The sequence below is a fragment of the Ahaetulla prasina genome, chromosome 3 (genome assembly GCF_028640845.1).
Source record: "Ahaetulla prasina isolate Xishuangbanna chromosome 3, ASM2864084v1, whole genome shotgun sequence".
NCBI classification, from domain to species: Eukaryota; Metazoa; Chordata; class Lepidosauria; order Squamata; family Colubridae; genus Ahaetulla; species Ahaetulla prasina.
The window spans coordinates 125,698,488-125,712,215 of NC_080541.1; the positions used below are offsets into that span (position 1 = coordinate 125,698,488).

At 38.9% G+C, this 13,728-nt stretch overlaps 1 protein-coding gene across 1 annotated transcript in view; it reads left to right on the top strand.

Annotated features, from left to right (window-relative positions):
* The window catches only part of CACNA1E (calcium voltage-gated channel subunit alpha1 E), a 334,730-nt gene that overhangs the window by 19,904 nt on the left and 301,098 nt on the right, over window positions 1–13,728 (top strand). The window contains exons 2-3 of the mRNA XM_058178755.1: window positions 12,210–12,315; window positions 13,371–13,510. Coding sequence (XP_058034738.1) covers window positions 12,210–12,315; window positions 13,371–13,510 — 246 coding nt within the window. The remainder of the gene's footprint in view (window positions 1–12,209; window positions 12,316–13,370; window positions 13,511–13,728) is intronic.

Sequence of the window (13,728 nt, forward strand, 5' to 3'; positions counted from 1 at the left end):
ACCCTGCTTGTCAGAAGGTCACAAAGGGTGATCACATGCTCCTAGGGCACTGCAACCATAACTACATGCCAGTTGCCACGCATCCAAATTTTGATCACATGATCATCGGGATGCTGCAATAGTTGTAAATGTGAAAAATGGTCATAAGTCCCTTTTTTCCAGTGCCATAACTATACATTTTCAATATGCAGCTGAAATGGAGGACAGTATACTGCACGAATCAAGAAGAGGGCCGTGAAAATATTTGCAGATCCCTCGCATCCTGGACATAAACTGTTTCAACTCCTACCCTCAAAACGACGCTATAGAGCACTGCACACCAGAACAACTAGACACAAGAACAGTTTTTTCCCGAAGGCCATCACTCTGCTAAACAAATAATTCCCTCAACACTGTCAGACTATTTACTGAATCTGCACTACTATTAATCGTTTCATAGTTCCCATCACCAATCTCTTTCCACTTATGACTGTATGACTATAACTTGTTGCTGGCAATCCTTATGATTTATATTGCTATATTGGTCATCAATTGTGTTGTAAATGTTGTACCTTGATGAACGTATCTTTTCTTTTATGTACACTGAGAGCATATGCACCAAGACAAATTCCTTGTGTGTCCAATCACACTTGGCCAATAAAAATTCTATTCTATTCTATTCTAAAACAAACAAACAAACCTGGATACAGCCTTCTGGCCTCTTCCTCCATTGTGGTCTCTTCATTTTCTCCCTCTTATCACCCCGCCCCTCGCCTGCTGTGAAGTAGAGGACTCCAGGTGTGCTGCAGCCCAGCAACCCAAAGATGACATGGATGACATGACCAACCAGCATTTTTATTAGTATTGGATACTTACCTGGTACATATTTTTGTACTTTATGAATATTGTTCCCTGATCTGTCCCTGAATGACAGGTAGGACATGAGCACCCAATAAAAATGGAAGCAATTATAATCCGCTAAAATGGATCAAAACCAGGTAACTGCATGGAAAATAAATGTTGAAAAAATGAACAGACCTGTTCTCATCATCTGTTTTGAAATTATACACGGAATAAGTGTCTTCTATATTATGTAAAGTTTGCAAGTTTCTGTAAGAATTATGGATTATTCAGAACTTTCTAGAAGTTAATTGTATGAATGGCTAAAGGTTTGCTAATGTTATTGTCTCCTCCCGTCCAGCATTTGCTGTCCAAGACTCCATCCTACATTGCCTACAGTAGTGCCGGTCTTGTGTAGTGCCTTTAGTTATGACAGCAATTGAGTTTAGATTTGAGTGATGCGATTGTAAAGAACAATGTCATGTGATCTTTCCACTTAATGATGGTAATCCCAGTAGCTCAGTTGCACATCATTAAGCTAGGATATCACATGACCACCATTCGTGACCGCCTGCCACCTTCCCCATTGAATTTGTTTATCAAAAGCAGTAGAAGATTTAATCTTGGGTTGGGGGTGTTAGGATAATATTCCTTTGATTGCATGTCTTTAGGTGATCAATTGAGGAACTTGCAGATAACCATCTCAATTTTACTTTCACTCTCCACTGATGTTGTAACTAGTTTTACCCATACTGCTCTTGGCCCTTTTTTTTTACTTGCATTTCTCTCCTACATTATCATATAAGGATAGGGATGATGAAAAAGCCAAGGAGGAAATGAAGGAGAGAATCTTTTGTACTTTTGACGGTAATTTCAGTGAGGTTTGCTTCACGTAAATGGTCAGGAAATTGCCTTTGTAATTTCTCTCTGTCCAGCAACAGTTAAAAGAACATGAGCATGGCCAGCAGAGAAAAAAAAATCTAATTATAATTAAAATAATAATTTAGGAAATCACTAGACTCCATATACTGTTTAAAATGTTAATTTACTTGTAGATTTGTTAATACACTTTGTGTTATATCAAGTCATTACAGTTAACTGAGGTAACTAGGAATTTCCATAGGTGCAACTTCTCTTAATATTGAATAACAGACTAATCCATCTGAGAATTATGTGAAAAAAATGGTTGAGAGAACTTCTTCATGAACTTAAGAGCACATGGGAAATTCTGCAACTTTTTTCTTCGAAGAAATGTCAGATAATCTGCTCAAAGATCATTAATATCTCATCTAGCTTGGCTCTGAGGTTATTCTTCATTTTAATAAAGAACTGTATCTTGTTAAATTGCAAGTTCTTCTGCACCAATAATTTTAAAATGCATCAGTTCCATATTTAACTGAATAGGTAGGAAGCAGAATTCACCAACTACCCTAATTTTAAACTATATTATCTAGGACTGACAGATGTACAGAATGGAATTTAAGAATGAATTAATAGTTTTCTGTCATCTGTCATTTTGTCATCTGAGATTTTATTTTATTTATGTTTTATATTTATCAGCCACCCATCTCCCTCAAAGAAGGGAGGGTTAAGGTTTTCCTCCTTTTTCTAAAGATGTTTTGACTGACATTTTGCAAATCTTCAAAAAAGTTTTACATTCAAATAAACTTCACTTTGCATTACATACAATCAATCGATACGTTGTTTTAAATAAGAGCATTGACAATTTTCATAAAATATTCAGTTGGCCAGAGAAACATACTGAGTTCAGTTTGCCATTTCTCATTGTACTTCAACCTAGCAAGTAACACTAGTGAAGCATTTGTTCCCCCTTTCAGCCTTAAAAATTTGGGGGAAGGAAGGAAAGAAGGAAGGGAGGGATGGATGGAGGGAGGGAGGGAGGAAGGAAGGAAGGAAGGAAGGAAGGAAGGAAGGAAGGAAGGAAAAGAAAGGAATATTAAAATAGGAGCGTGGGTCTAGTCCGAAGAGTTGTGAGTTAGAGCAGAGGTTCCCAATCTTTTTCGCCCGCGGCTCCCCCGGAAATCCGACCTGCAACTGCGCATGCGCACCAGACGCCCCAGAAATGGCGCATCAGCGCCAGACCCAGCGGGCGCAGATATTCCGCGGTGCCCCCATGACGATAGCGCGGCTCCCTGGGGAGCCGCGGCTCACACTTTGGGAATCACTGAGTTAGAGAGATAAAAGGTACGCATGCTCTGAATGGGAAGCAGCAATTATTTATATGCTATCCCAGGAAAGACAAATGCAGTCTATTATCTTTTTTTTTTTTTAAAGTTTTTATTTAGCATTTTTCACCTTTAAAAACAGAAAAAACAGTAAAAAACAAGACAAACATAACAATGTATCGTACTTTTACAGCCTTCCGCAACGGCATGGATAGTCTGCTTTTGTAATTAACTCTTCTACTTTACCTTTCTATCCTTTATAACAACTATAACAACCATTATAACCATACTAGCTACATATATTTACATTATACTTACATAACCAATAATTTAACTTTAACAGTGATTAATAACTTTAATTATTATTTAATCAATATTTATTTAAAACTCCTATTTCTTATTTAGGTTTCTATTTTCTAGCCACTTGTACATTCTATTCCATACTTTGTAGTACTCCGAATCTTCTCTTCCTTTTATTTCCATAGTCATTTTGTCCATTTCTGCACATTCAAGTATCTTTCTGATCACTATTTCCTCTGATGGCATATTAATCTGTTTCCAATCTTGCACGAGGGCAACCTAGTTGTCCTTAATATGTTTAGTATTATATATTGCAAGTTTTTTTCCATTGGGCCAGAACTGTTGTGTCTCGTCCTCCCTCCTCTCCTCAGCAGGGTCCCTCCCGTCTCCATCCGGGCCTGTTATCAGACTCCAAGTCTGATAATGAAGATGAACGGCCCGTCATGCCTCCAGCCCCCGGCCCTGGCCCCATACCCGGAGAGGAGGTCAGGAGTGAACAGACAAGCCCAAGAAATGTCACTCCTACAGCGTGTGAGCAGGAAGCCAGCCACGTGCTGGAATTACTGACAGCTGATCCAGCTGAAGAGAATTCAAAGTGGGAGGATCCTCGCTTCTGGAGATCTGAGAGGCGACGCCAGCAGAAGGAAGGGAGGGGCAGGCCTGGATAAATGCTGAGTCATGGAGCCACACCCCACAGCCTATATAAAGGACCTACTTGTGGCATTCTGTTGTGTCTTGCCCGCCCTCAGAGCAGCCGGGGCCTTCTTACCTGCTCCCCAACACTGAGGAATGTATGCCTTCCGGCCCAAGTCCTGGCTCCATGCCCCCACAAACTGCAGAAGAAGGAGCATCTCCCTGCCCCAGCCCTGACTCCATGCCCAGGCAAACGGAGCAGCTAGACCCTCCCTCCTCCACAGCAGGTGAGCCTGAGGAGGGTTTACTCCCAAGAACAGCTGATTGGAGTGACCTCGCATCAGAAGATTGGAGGCGGAGGCAACAGAGGAAGGAGGGCAGGCCTTAATGAGTGCTGAGTCATGGAGCCACACCCCATGGCCTATATAAAGGATCTACTTTCTGGCAGTCTCTGAGTCAGGCAAAAGTCAAACTTATCTTGCTGAAGTCACTTACTGGTCTCCTGCCTGCTCTGAGGACTTTGCTAGGACTTTGGGCAGAGCTGCAGAGGCAAGCCTGATTCGGATTTCCCGGACCCAGCCGTCAGCGGAGGAGTGGGACACGACATCTTCCAACCTTGAGTCAAGCAAAGTCTCATCTAGTTTGCTGCTATCGGACTCTATCGCTGTAGTCACAACTTGGACTCCTGCCTGCCCTGATAAACCTCGAAGGAATTTGACAAGCTGCAGAGGCTTCGTTGCCACGTTTGATACGGACTTCCTAGACCCGGTTGTCGGAGGGGGAGTGGGACATGACAAGAACTTTCAGACACAATATAGAATTAGAACAATGGGATAAATTATAGAAAAGAAATTACAAATTTACGATGGCAGTAGCCTATAAAGAAAATCTCTATAAAATGTTTTATAGATGGCCCTCGCCCCCAGCGAAATTGGCCAAAATGTTTCCAAATTTATCTCCTGAATGTTGGAAATGCGGCCATAAATTAGGAATGTGCTACCATATGTGGTGGACATGCCCCAATACAAAAAAATACTGCTGTAAAATTAAGGGATGGCTGGAAGAAATTGCGCATCAAAAGATAGAACTTAAACCAGAGCTGTTCTTATTAGGAATATTAGACACAAATGCGGTCTATTATCTATTTAGCTGTTCAGGAGCAACTTTTCAATAAACTTAAACTGATGTTTTCCTTAATATCCCATTCTGGTAGCCCCACTTTATAACATTCCTCTTTTTAAAATATGCATACTCTATGCCTCTTTTATACTCTATACTTTATGTGGGACCGCCTGCTGCTGACTGTTACCTCCCTTTGTCCGGTACGTCCAGTGCGCACTCACAGGGAAGGCCTTCTTAGGGTGCCGTCGGTTAGGCAATGTCAGCTGGAGGCCCCCAGGGGCAGAGCGTTCTCTGTGGGGCCCCCGGCTCTATGGAATGAGCTGCCGGTGGGACTCCATCTCCTCCCTGATCTCCGGACCTTTAAACGCGAGCTCAAGACTTTCTTTTTTCACCAAGCGGGGCTGGCCTGATTGATTTTAGTATGGGGGGCGTTTAGTGGGTTTTAATAGGGTTTTAATAGAGTTTTAATTTTTGATAAAATTTTAGCTAATATTTTAAGCATACAGCGGTTGAATCAGATTTTTAAATTTGTTATAGTATTTTAATTTGTTTAGGATTTCTGTGGTTTTATTGGCTGTACACCACCCTGAGTCTTCGGAGAAGGGCGGTATAAAAATATGAATAAATAAATAAATAAATAATAAATAAATAAATAAATAAATAAATGCCAAGTTTCAACATAAAGAGTCTTTGGAGGGAAGAGCAGGATGCTTGAGGTAGCTCATCATCTAATTAGCATAGAGTATTGATCTGTAACTGTAGCTTTTGCCACTCTGCTGAAATATACTGCAGTTTTATTCACAGAAAGCATTTATACACTTGCTTGTATATATATATATGTCTTTGGTTGTTCGGAAAATTGGAAATGTCTTGGCAACGTTTCGACGAAGTCTCATTCGTCGAAACATTGCCAAGACATTTCCAATTTTACACGGGAGAAAACCCGAACAACCAAAGACCTACATACAAACACCCGTGGGCCGGTTTAGCTCTGCCTGGTAAGGCCTGTTATTAAGAACACAAAGAACACAAAGCCTGCAATTACTGCAGGTTCGAGCCCGGCCCAAGGTTGACTCAGCCTTCCATCCTTTATAAGGTAGGTAAAATGAGGACCCAGATTGTTGGGGGGGCAATAAGTTGACTTTGTAAATATATACAAATAGAATGAGACTATTGCCCTATACATTGTAAGCCGCCCTGAGTCTTCGGAGAAGGGCGGGGTATAAATGTAAACAAAAAAAAAAAACAACAAAAAAAAAAAACCTCAGAAAACAAATATATATATATATATATATATATATATATATATATATATATATATATATATACATATATATACATACATACATATACATATACATACATATATACATATATATATATATATATATATATATATATATATATATATATATATATATATGCAAATGTATAATTTATGTAACTACATACAGTATAAGTTTTAGGAACTTGTATATTTTTCTCCTTGTGTGGAAGAGAAATCATATACTTGCCATGACCTGCAGTATATACAAATAGAATGAGACTATTGCCCTATACATTGTAAGCCGCCTGAGTCTTCGGAGAAGGCGGTATAAATGTAAACAAAAAAAAAACAAAAAAAAAAAAAAACCTCAGAAAACAAATATATATATATATATATATATATATATATATATATATATATATATATATATATATATATATATATACACATACATACACTGATCAGGAAGCACGACCAAGGACCAGAAGCCAGACCGCAGCTGCAACATTAGCCACTTCAAACCCTCCAATCCATACATGCAGCAGACTGACACCCACTACGAAGATGTAGCACCACCACGAACACGAAGCCAAACAGCAGCAGTGCAGCTCACCAGCTCAAATCCCCTGCAGCACAGATTAGACTGAGCACAACCAAGCCCCACCAACACAGGACACACCCCATCCAATCAGAGCACAGCCAAGCTCCCACCCAATCAGTTCAAACCCCACTAGCAGTTAAAAGGAAGAAATAGCTGCGATCACACATTGCTCCCAGAAGCACGGTTGAAGCCTGAAGATGACGAATGAGACTTAAACGCCGCCAAGACACTTCCAATTTTACGCGGGAGAAAACCCGAATAACCAAAGACCTACATATATATATATATATATATATATATATATATATATATATATATGTTTTCTGTTATATATATATATATATATATATACACATACATACATACATACATACATACATACATACATATATATATATATATATATATATATATATATATATATATATATATATATGCAAATGTATAATTTATGTAACTAGCACATACAGTATAAGTTTTAGGAACTTGTATATTTTTTCTCCTTGTGTGGAAGAGAAATCATATACTTGCCATGACCTGCAGTATATACAAATTTATGGCAATACTAAGTGTTTTGACTACTAAGAAAGTGGGAACTAAAAGAAGATAAATGGGAGAGCTTTTTTTTTTTTGCTTTAATTTCTTTTTGGCTTCTCCCTGCTCAGGTCTCATTCTGCCCAGCAATCTGCCAAACTTAATAGATGAGAAGAACTTCCAATGTAACTTGTTAGGTGTTAGAGATTGAGAGAGTTGCGTACTGTGTTTTTGGTTTAAATAGGAATCTCAAAATTGCAATATACACAAATATATAGCCTATGCGCTCTATGCTGGTTTTTCTTGGAGTTAAAATAGGAAGATATGGGACTAACTTTGTAAAATACTTGTCATTTCTATGTGTACAGATGGTAAGGAATGGAACAGGATATTTTATTTTATTTATTTATTTATTTTATTTGTCACAACATTATATATAAGCATAAGCATGAAATAACTATACGATATATAAGCATATATATAAAACCATAAGTATGTAATAACTATATGAAATTGTATACAATCAAAGGGAACATTAGGACATGAATGGTAGGCACGTTGGTACTGTTATGCACGCCCCTTACAGACCTCTTAGAAATGGGGTGAGATCAATAGTAGACAGTTTTTGGTTAAAGCTTTAGGGATTTTGGGAAGAGATCACAGAGTCTGGTAGTACATTCCAGGCATTAACAACTCTGTTTCTGAAATCATATTTTCCGCAATCAAGATTGGAGTGGTTCACATTAAGCTTAAATCTGTTGTGTACTCGTGTATTGTTGTGATTGAAGCTGAAGTAGTCTTCAACAGGAAGGACGTTGTAACAGATGATTCTATGAGTTAAGCTCAGGTCATTTCGAAGGCGGCGGAGTTCTAAATTTTCTAAAGCCAGGATTTCAAGTCTGGTGGCATAAGGTATTTTGTTGTAATCAGAGGAGTGGAGAACTCTTCTTGTAAAATATTTCTGGACACGCTCAATTGTATTAATGTCCGAAATGAGGTATGGGTTCCAGACAGACATCCCTAATAATAATAATAATAATAATAATAATAATAATAATAATAATAATAACAACAACAACAACAACAACAACAACAACAACAACAAAAATAACAATAACAATAAGACAGAATCCCCAATAATGGAGTAAAGAAAAAAGGGCTATTTAAGGAAGATACTTAGAACAGAAATATTAATTCTTTAAAACCTAATTCTTTTTCAAGAAGAATGTTCAATTTTTAAACCAAAATCTCCAAAATTGCTTTAATGTTTTTAAGAATTATGTTGAAATTCTATTTGCTGGTACATAATATTTGCACAAGCCCGTCGGTCTCTAGCATGTTTGTGCAAGTGCTAAGTGCAGCTGAAGGATCTAGGACTCAATAACTCATAATTATTATTACTGATTATGTCAAATCAAGGTTTATATTAGGAATTATGGTCAAATTATCAGTTTTGGCATCTTCCTTGCACAGTTCATTTCACTACCACCTTCCTCTGGCACTTTTATATGGATGAATAGGATTTTCAGCTTAGCTCCCTTCTGGTCTCTCATGAAATATGACAGAAGATACTTCACATATGGAAAAACTCTGGCTGCAGTGATCCAGCTCTCACTCCTAGTTCCACATTCCAAGGCATTTATTTTACACATGTTTTCTCCATCCTACCCTGTCCCTGGCCTCTTATTCAGGGGAACAATAACACTGGCTTTTTAAATTCCAGTTGACAGCAGAAGAGTACAGTCTACATCCTATAAGGCTAACCCCCCCACCTCCCAGGCTCCCTCTTTCTCTGTTGCTGGAAATGCTGCTGTTAGTTATAAATAGAGAGGAAGATTTGTTTTTCTTCCATTCAGTCATATCAATTTCTTGGACTGGATAACTCTCTGCACTTTTCTTGACATGATTTTTCAGAAATGGTTCGCCATTGCCTCCTTCCTAGGGCTGAGAGAGAATACTTGGCTCAAAGTCTCCCAGCTGGCTTTATGCTTAAGCAGGCTGTGTCTAGGGCAACAGTTGGAAAGCAAGGATGAACTGCTTTTTCCAGCATCATGCAACATACACATTCCGATTATTTTCACCCAGCCCTGATTGTTTTGAAATAGGTTACTGCATAGATGGGATGTGCCCAGGAGTGGGCTGCTGGGGGTTCACAGGGGTTTGGGAGAACCTCTAGCTAAGATCCTGTGCAGTTCAGAGAACCCCCAAATCCCACTCCTGGTTGGCCCTGCCCTGCCCTCCCCACCCCTCCTAGGAGTCCCCACCCGGCCCATTTTGGATGTAGATAAGTGCAGGGTGTGCATGGAGGCTTGGGAGGACAAACACCAGGCCTACTAGAAGTTCAGGAAGGAAATGGAAGGAGTCGGACACAGGCCCCTTCCCAGCCTCCAGAGGGCTTCCGGAGACTGGGGAGGCCATTTTTGCCCTCCCAGAGGTATGAGGAAAGCCTCCAGAGCCCAGGGATAGCAACCCACCCCCACCCCCATGGTACAGGAGGCTGACTAGGCTACGCACACCATGGCCACGCACACCCAGCAACCGGGCAGAGAACCCCTTTTTAAAAAATTTTAAGCCCACCCCTGGATGTGCCAGTGATGGGAATTATAAGCCTTTCAGACCAGCAGGTAGAACTTTCTAAGGTAGATTGTTAGTGATCAGAAAATACCAGTTGCTGCAGACCAGCCGGAGAAGTAGTTGCTCCTTTGTGCCCTCTTTTTCTTTCAAATATTTTTGCATCTCTTCTTACAGAAGCTTCTGCTAAGAGGGTAGAATTTAGCTTCTTGAGGGGTCTGAGGATCCAATTGACAGTCAGAAACCCCTTTAAATACAGGAAAAAGCAGAAAGGTTACAATATTGTCTCACACTATGGTAATACTAATAGAAAGACTCCAGTCTGATCACATGTCATATAAATGTCACATGTCATCTAGAAAGAGTGCAGAGAAGAGCAACAAAGATGATTAGGGGACTGGAGGATAAAACATATGAAGAACGGTTGCAGGAACTGGGCATGTCTAGTTTAACAAAAAGAAGGACTAGGGGAGACATGATAGCTGTGTTCCAATATCTCAGGGGCTGCCACAGAGAAGTGGGAGTCGGGCTGTTCTCCAAAGCACCTGAGGGTAGAACAAGAAGCAATGGGTGGAAACTGATCAAAGAAAGAAGCAACTTAGAACTAAGGAGAAATTTCCTGACAGTTAGAACAATTAATAAGTGGAACGACTTGCCTTCAGAAGTTGTGAATGCTCCAACACTGGAAATTTTAAAGAAAATGTTGGATAACCATCTGACTGAGATGGTGTAGGGTTTCCTGCCTGGGCAGGGGGTTGGACTAGAAGGCCTCCAAGGTCCCTTCCAACTCTGATGTTATGTTATGTTATGTTATGTTAAATAGCAAAGTCCTAATTTTTGGCAACTGGTGCTTAAATAACAAGGGAGTATTTTTTGTCTGCTCCACTTCAGGACTAGCTCTCACTTGCCATCACTCCAACTCATGCAACTAGACTTGGGTGACCCCTGATTGAGTGTAGATGTGAGTATAATTACTAGTAAGGTCCTAGGTATCCCACTGAGTATTGACTAAACTTCCTTTAGTCCGGATGAAAGATTCCTGCAGCTTTGCTTCTAAAAGTGTGCATTTGTTATAGCTACTATAATTGCAAGAGGAAAGCTAGGAACCAAAGCAGAGACAAAATTGGACTTTGATATGTGAGGAAGGAGGGAGATGAACCATAAGGCAGAGAAAAAGATGGTTGGGTTGGGGGATCACAACCTGCCAATTCTACATAGATAATTTAATAGTTTGAGAGATTGGTTCATCCTTGCCTTAATAACCTTGACAACTCAAATTGCTACTTTAAAGTCAATCTCTACCTACACAGCTGATCGGAAAGCGGAAGTCTGTGGCAACACAGTATTAATAATTACAACAATTTTATTTCTCAGCTTTCTAAAGCTTCAGAGAGACAGCTTCCCTTTCACACCCACCCTTGACCAACAATGGAGCTGCCAATAATGGAGGGTGACATATTAGTCTTTTCAATTGCTCATTCTGAGCATTTGGTTTCATGCAAAAAGAACCTCTCGCTTAGCATCAGCATGGGATGAATTCAGCTGTAGTTTTGCTGTTCTTTGGATGGCAATCAGCCAGGGCTTACTTGATGATTATTTTATGTTGCTGAATTGGCTAAAGAAACTGACAAGACTGAGATCCTAGGGTCACCACAAAAGGAAATTATACACTTTCAGTGGACAATTAATTTACTGAAATTAAATCCACAGCTTTACTGCAACTCATTTATATATTTGTTTTGTATGTAGTTTCATCCTTCCTTTGAGAATTTCTAGGCTACATACAAACAGTAGCATTACTGGGTCTTATCTTCATTACTGTGCTGTGAATTTTATAGATGTGTAGAATTCCTGTTCTTCTTACTTTTGTTTGAAACATCACACACCATAAAATGCTAGGGTGATTTGTTGAAGACACTCAAATGTGTACAAAAGTATGTAACATTCTACTTGGATCTTTCCTTCATCACTTGCATACCTTCCAAATATATTTATCAGAGTGTTCCACTTTACTCTTACCTCAAAAATACTTATCTTTCTGGGGCAGGTGATATTAATGAGTATTAAGGGGTATGGAAAGGGCAACAAAAAAAGCGTGATTGACAAGGAGACAATTGATTTAGAATGTTGTTCCATTTCTGCTATTCGTTTTGTATTCCTTAACATAATTCTGCACGCCTTTTGAATACATGATTCTGGCAACCATCATTGCAAACTGCATCGTTCTGGCCTTGGAGCAGCATCTCCCTGAAGATGATAAGACACCTATGTCTCGCAGATTAGTAAGTTGACTTTGATTTTTGTTTGATTTTTCCTTTCTTCTAGATAGTACTGCAGTTTTTCCACTATATAATTTCAGCCTTGAGGATGATAAATCAATAGCTATTCAGTTTTGTCTTGACCTTCAGAGTTATCATGATTTAGAATAGTCCTCCAGTCTTTTAGCAAAGGCTGGAGACGTTGTAATTGCAGAGTTCCAACCCTAGTTTGGCACAGAACACTCTTGGCTCTTATTTCTTCTGAAAATTAGTCTAGACCAAGTTACCGTTTTCCTGGCTGTACAGGACAAGAAACTTCAAAATGGCTGGGAGCATACAATAAATTAAGCCAAAAGATTAGGGTATGGAAACCAGGATTTATTCCCAAATTTTGTTGTTTGAAACGGTTTCCTGTACACTCTGCAAGGAGCCATTCTGAATTTGAACAAATTAGTAAATTACTAGGAAGTAAATATTGTATATGATAGGGAGATAAGATGATGATAGATGCCCACTTGTCATCAGATTAGTGGATTATGTCAACACTATTAAAATGTATCATATGATTTAAGTAATTGGAACTGGTTTTTATTGTTGCTTTAAACATTTAGCAGGTGTGTGTGTGTATGTGTGTGAGAGAGAGACAGAGAGAGAGGGAGGGAGGGAGAGGCGGGAGGGGGGAGAACAGGAACTAGCAAGCAACAAGGTTTTCATTAGTCACAAAGAGCCTAAACTTAATATTTAAAATCTTTTAGTCCCACATGAAGTGTGGCACTAAAAAGGAATTCATTGGATGTTGACATATCCATCCCACTTAAGGAAAATTCTTCTGAAATCAATAGGACTAGTTAGATCTTGTCTGGATTATTGAATATATTCTGAAAAAATTCAAGATCATCTCAGTAAATAATCAAAGACTATGACCTTGTTAAATTCTGTTGAATTAAATTGGATTGAATAAACATAGTTAATCTAAACTCAAATTAGGAATTAGAAATTGCAATTAGGAAGCTCCAAAATTTCTCCTTGACATTTGCTAATTACAATTTCTGATTTGTTTGTTTCCTCTGTTATTGTAGGAAAAGACAGAACCTTATTTTATTGGGATTTTTTGCTTTGAAGCTGGCATTAAAATAGTTGCATTGGGATTCGTTTTCCACAAGGGTTCATATCTGCGAAACGGATGGAATGTCATGGATTTCATTGTGGTCCTAAGTGGGTAAGTTTGTCTTATTCATAGTCATTGCATTATTTAAAGTTGCTGAGAATGTTTTTAGAGTGTTAATATGTGCAAGAACAATTTCTTTTTTTAAAGTAAAAAGCAGGTTCAAGTGAGAGAATTTGCAACAGGAAATTCTCTGCTTCATTAATCGTTCCTTAAGCCTGATCACCTCCACCTACATAAGGTTTTTTTAAAAAACAAACTTATTACTTGTT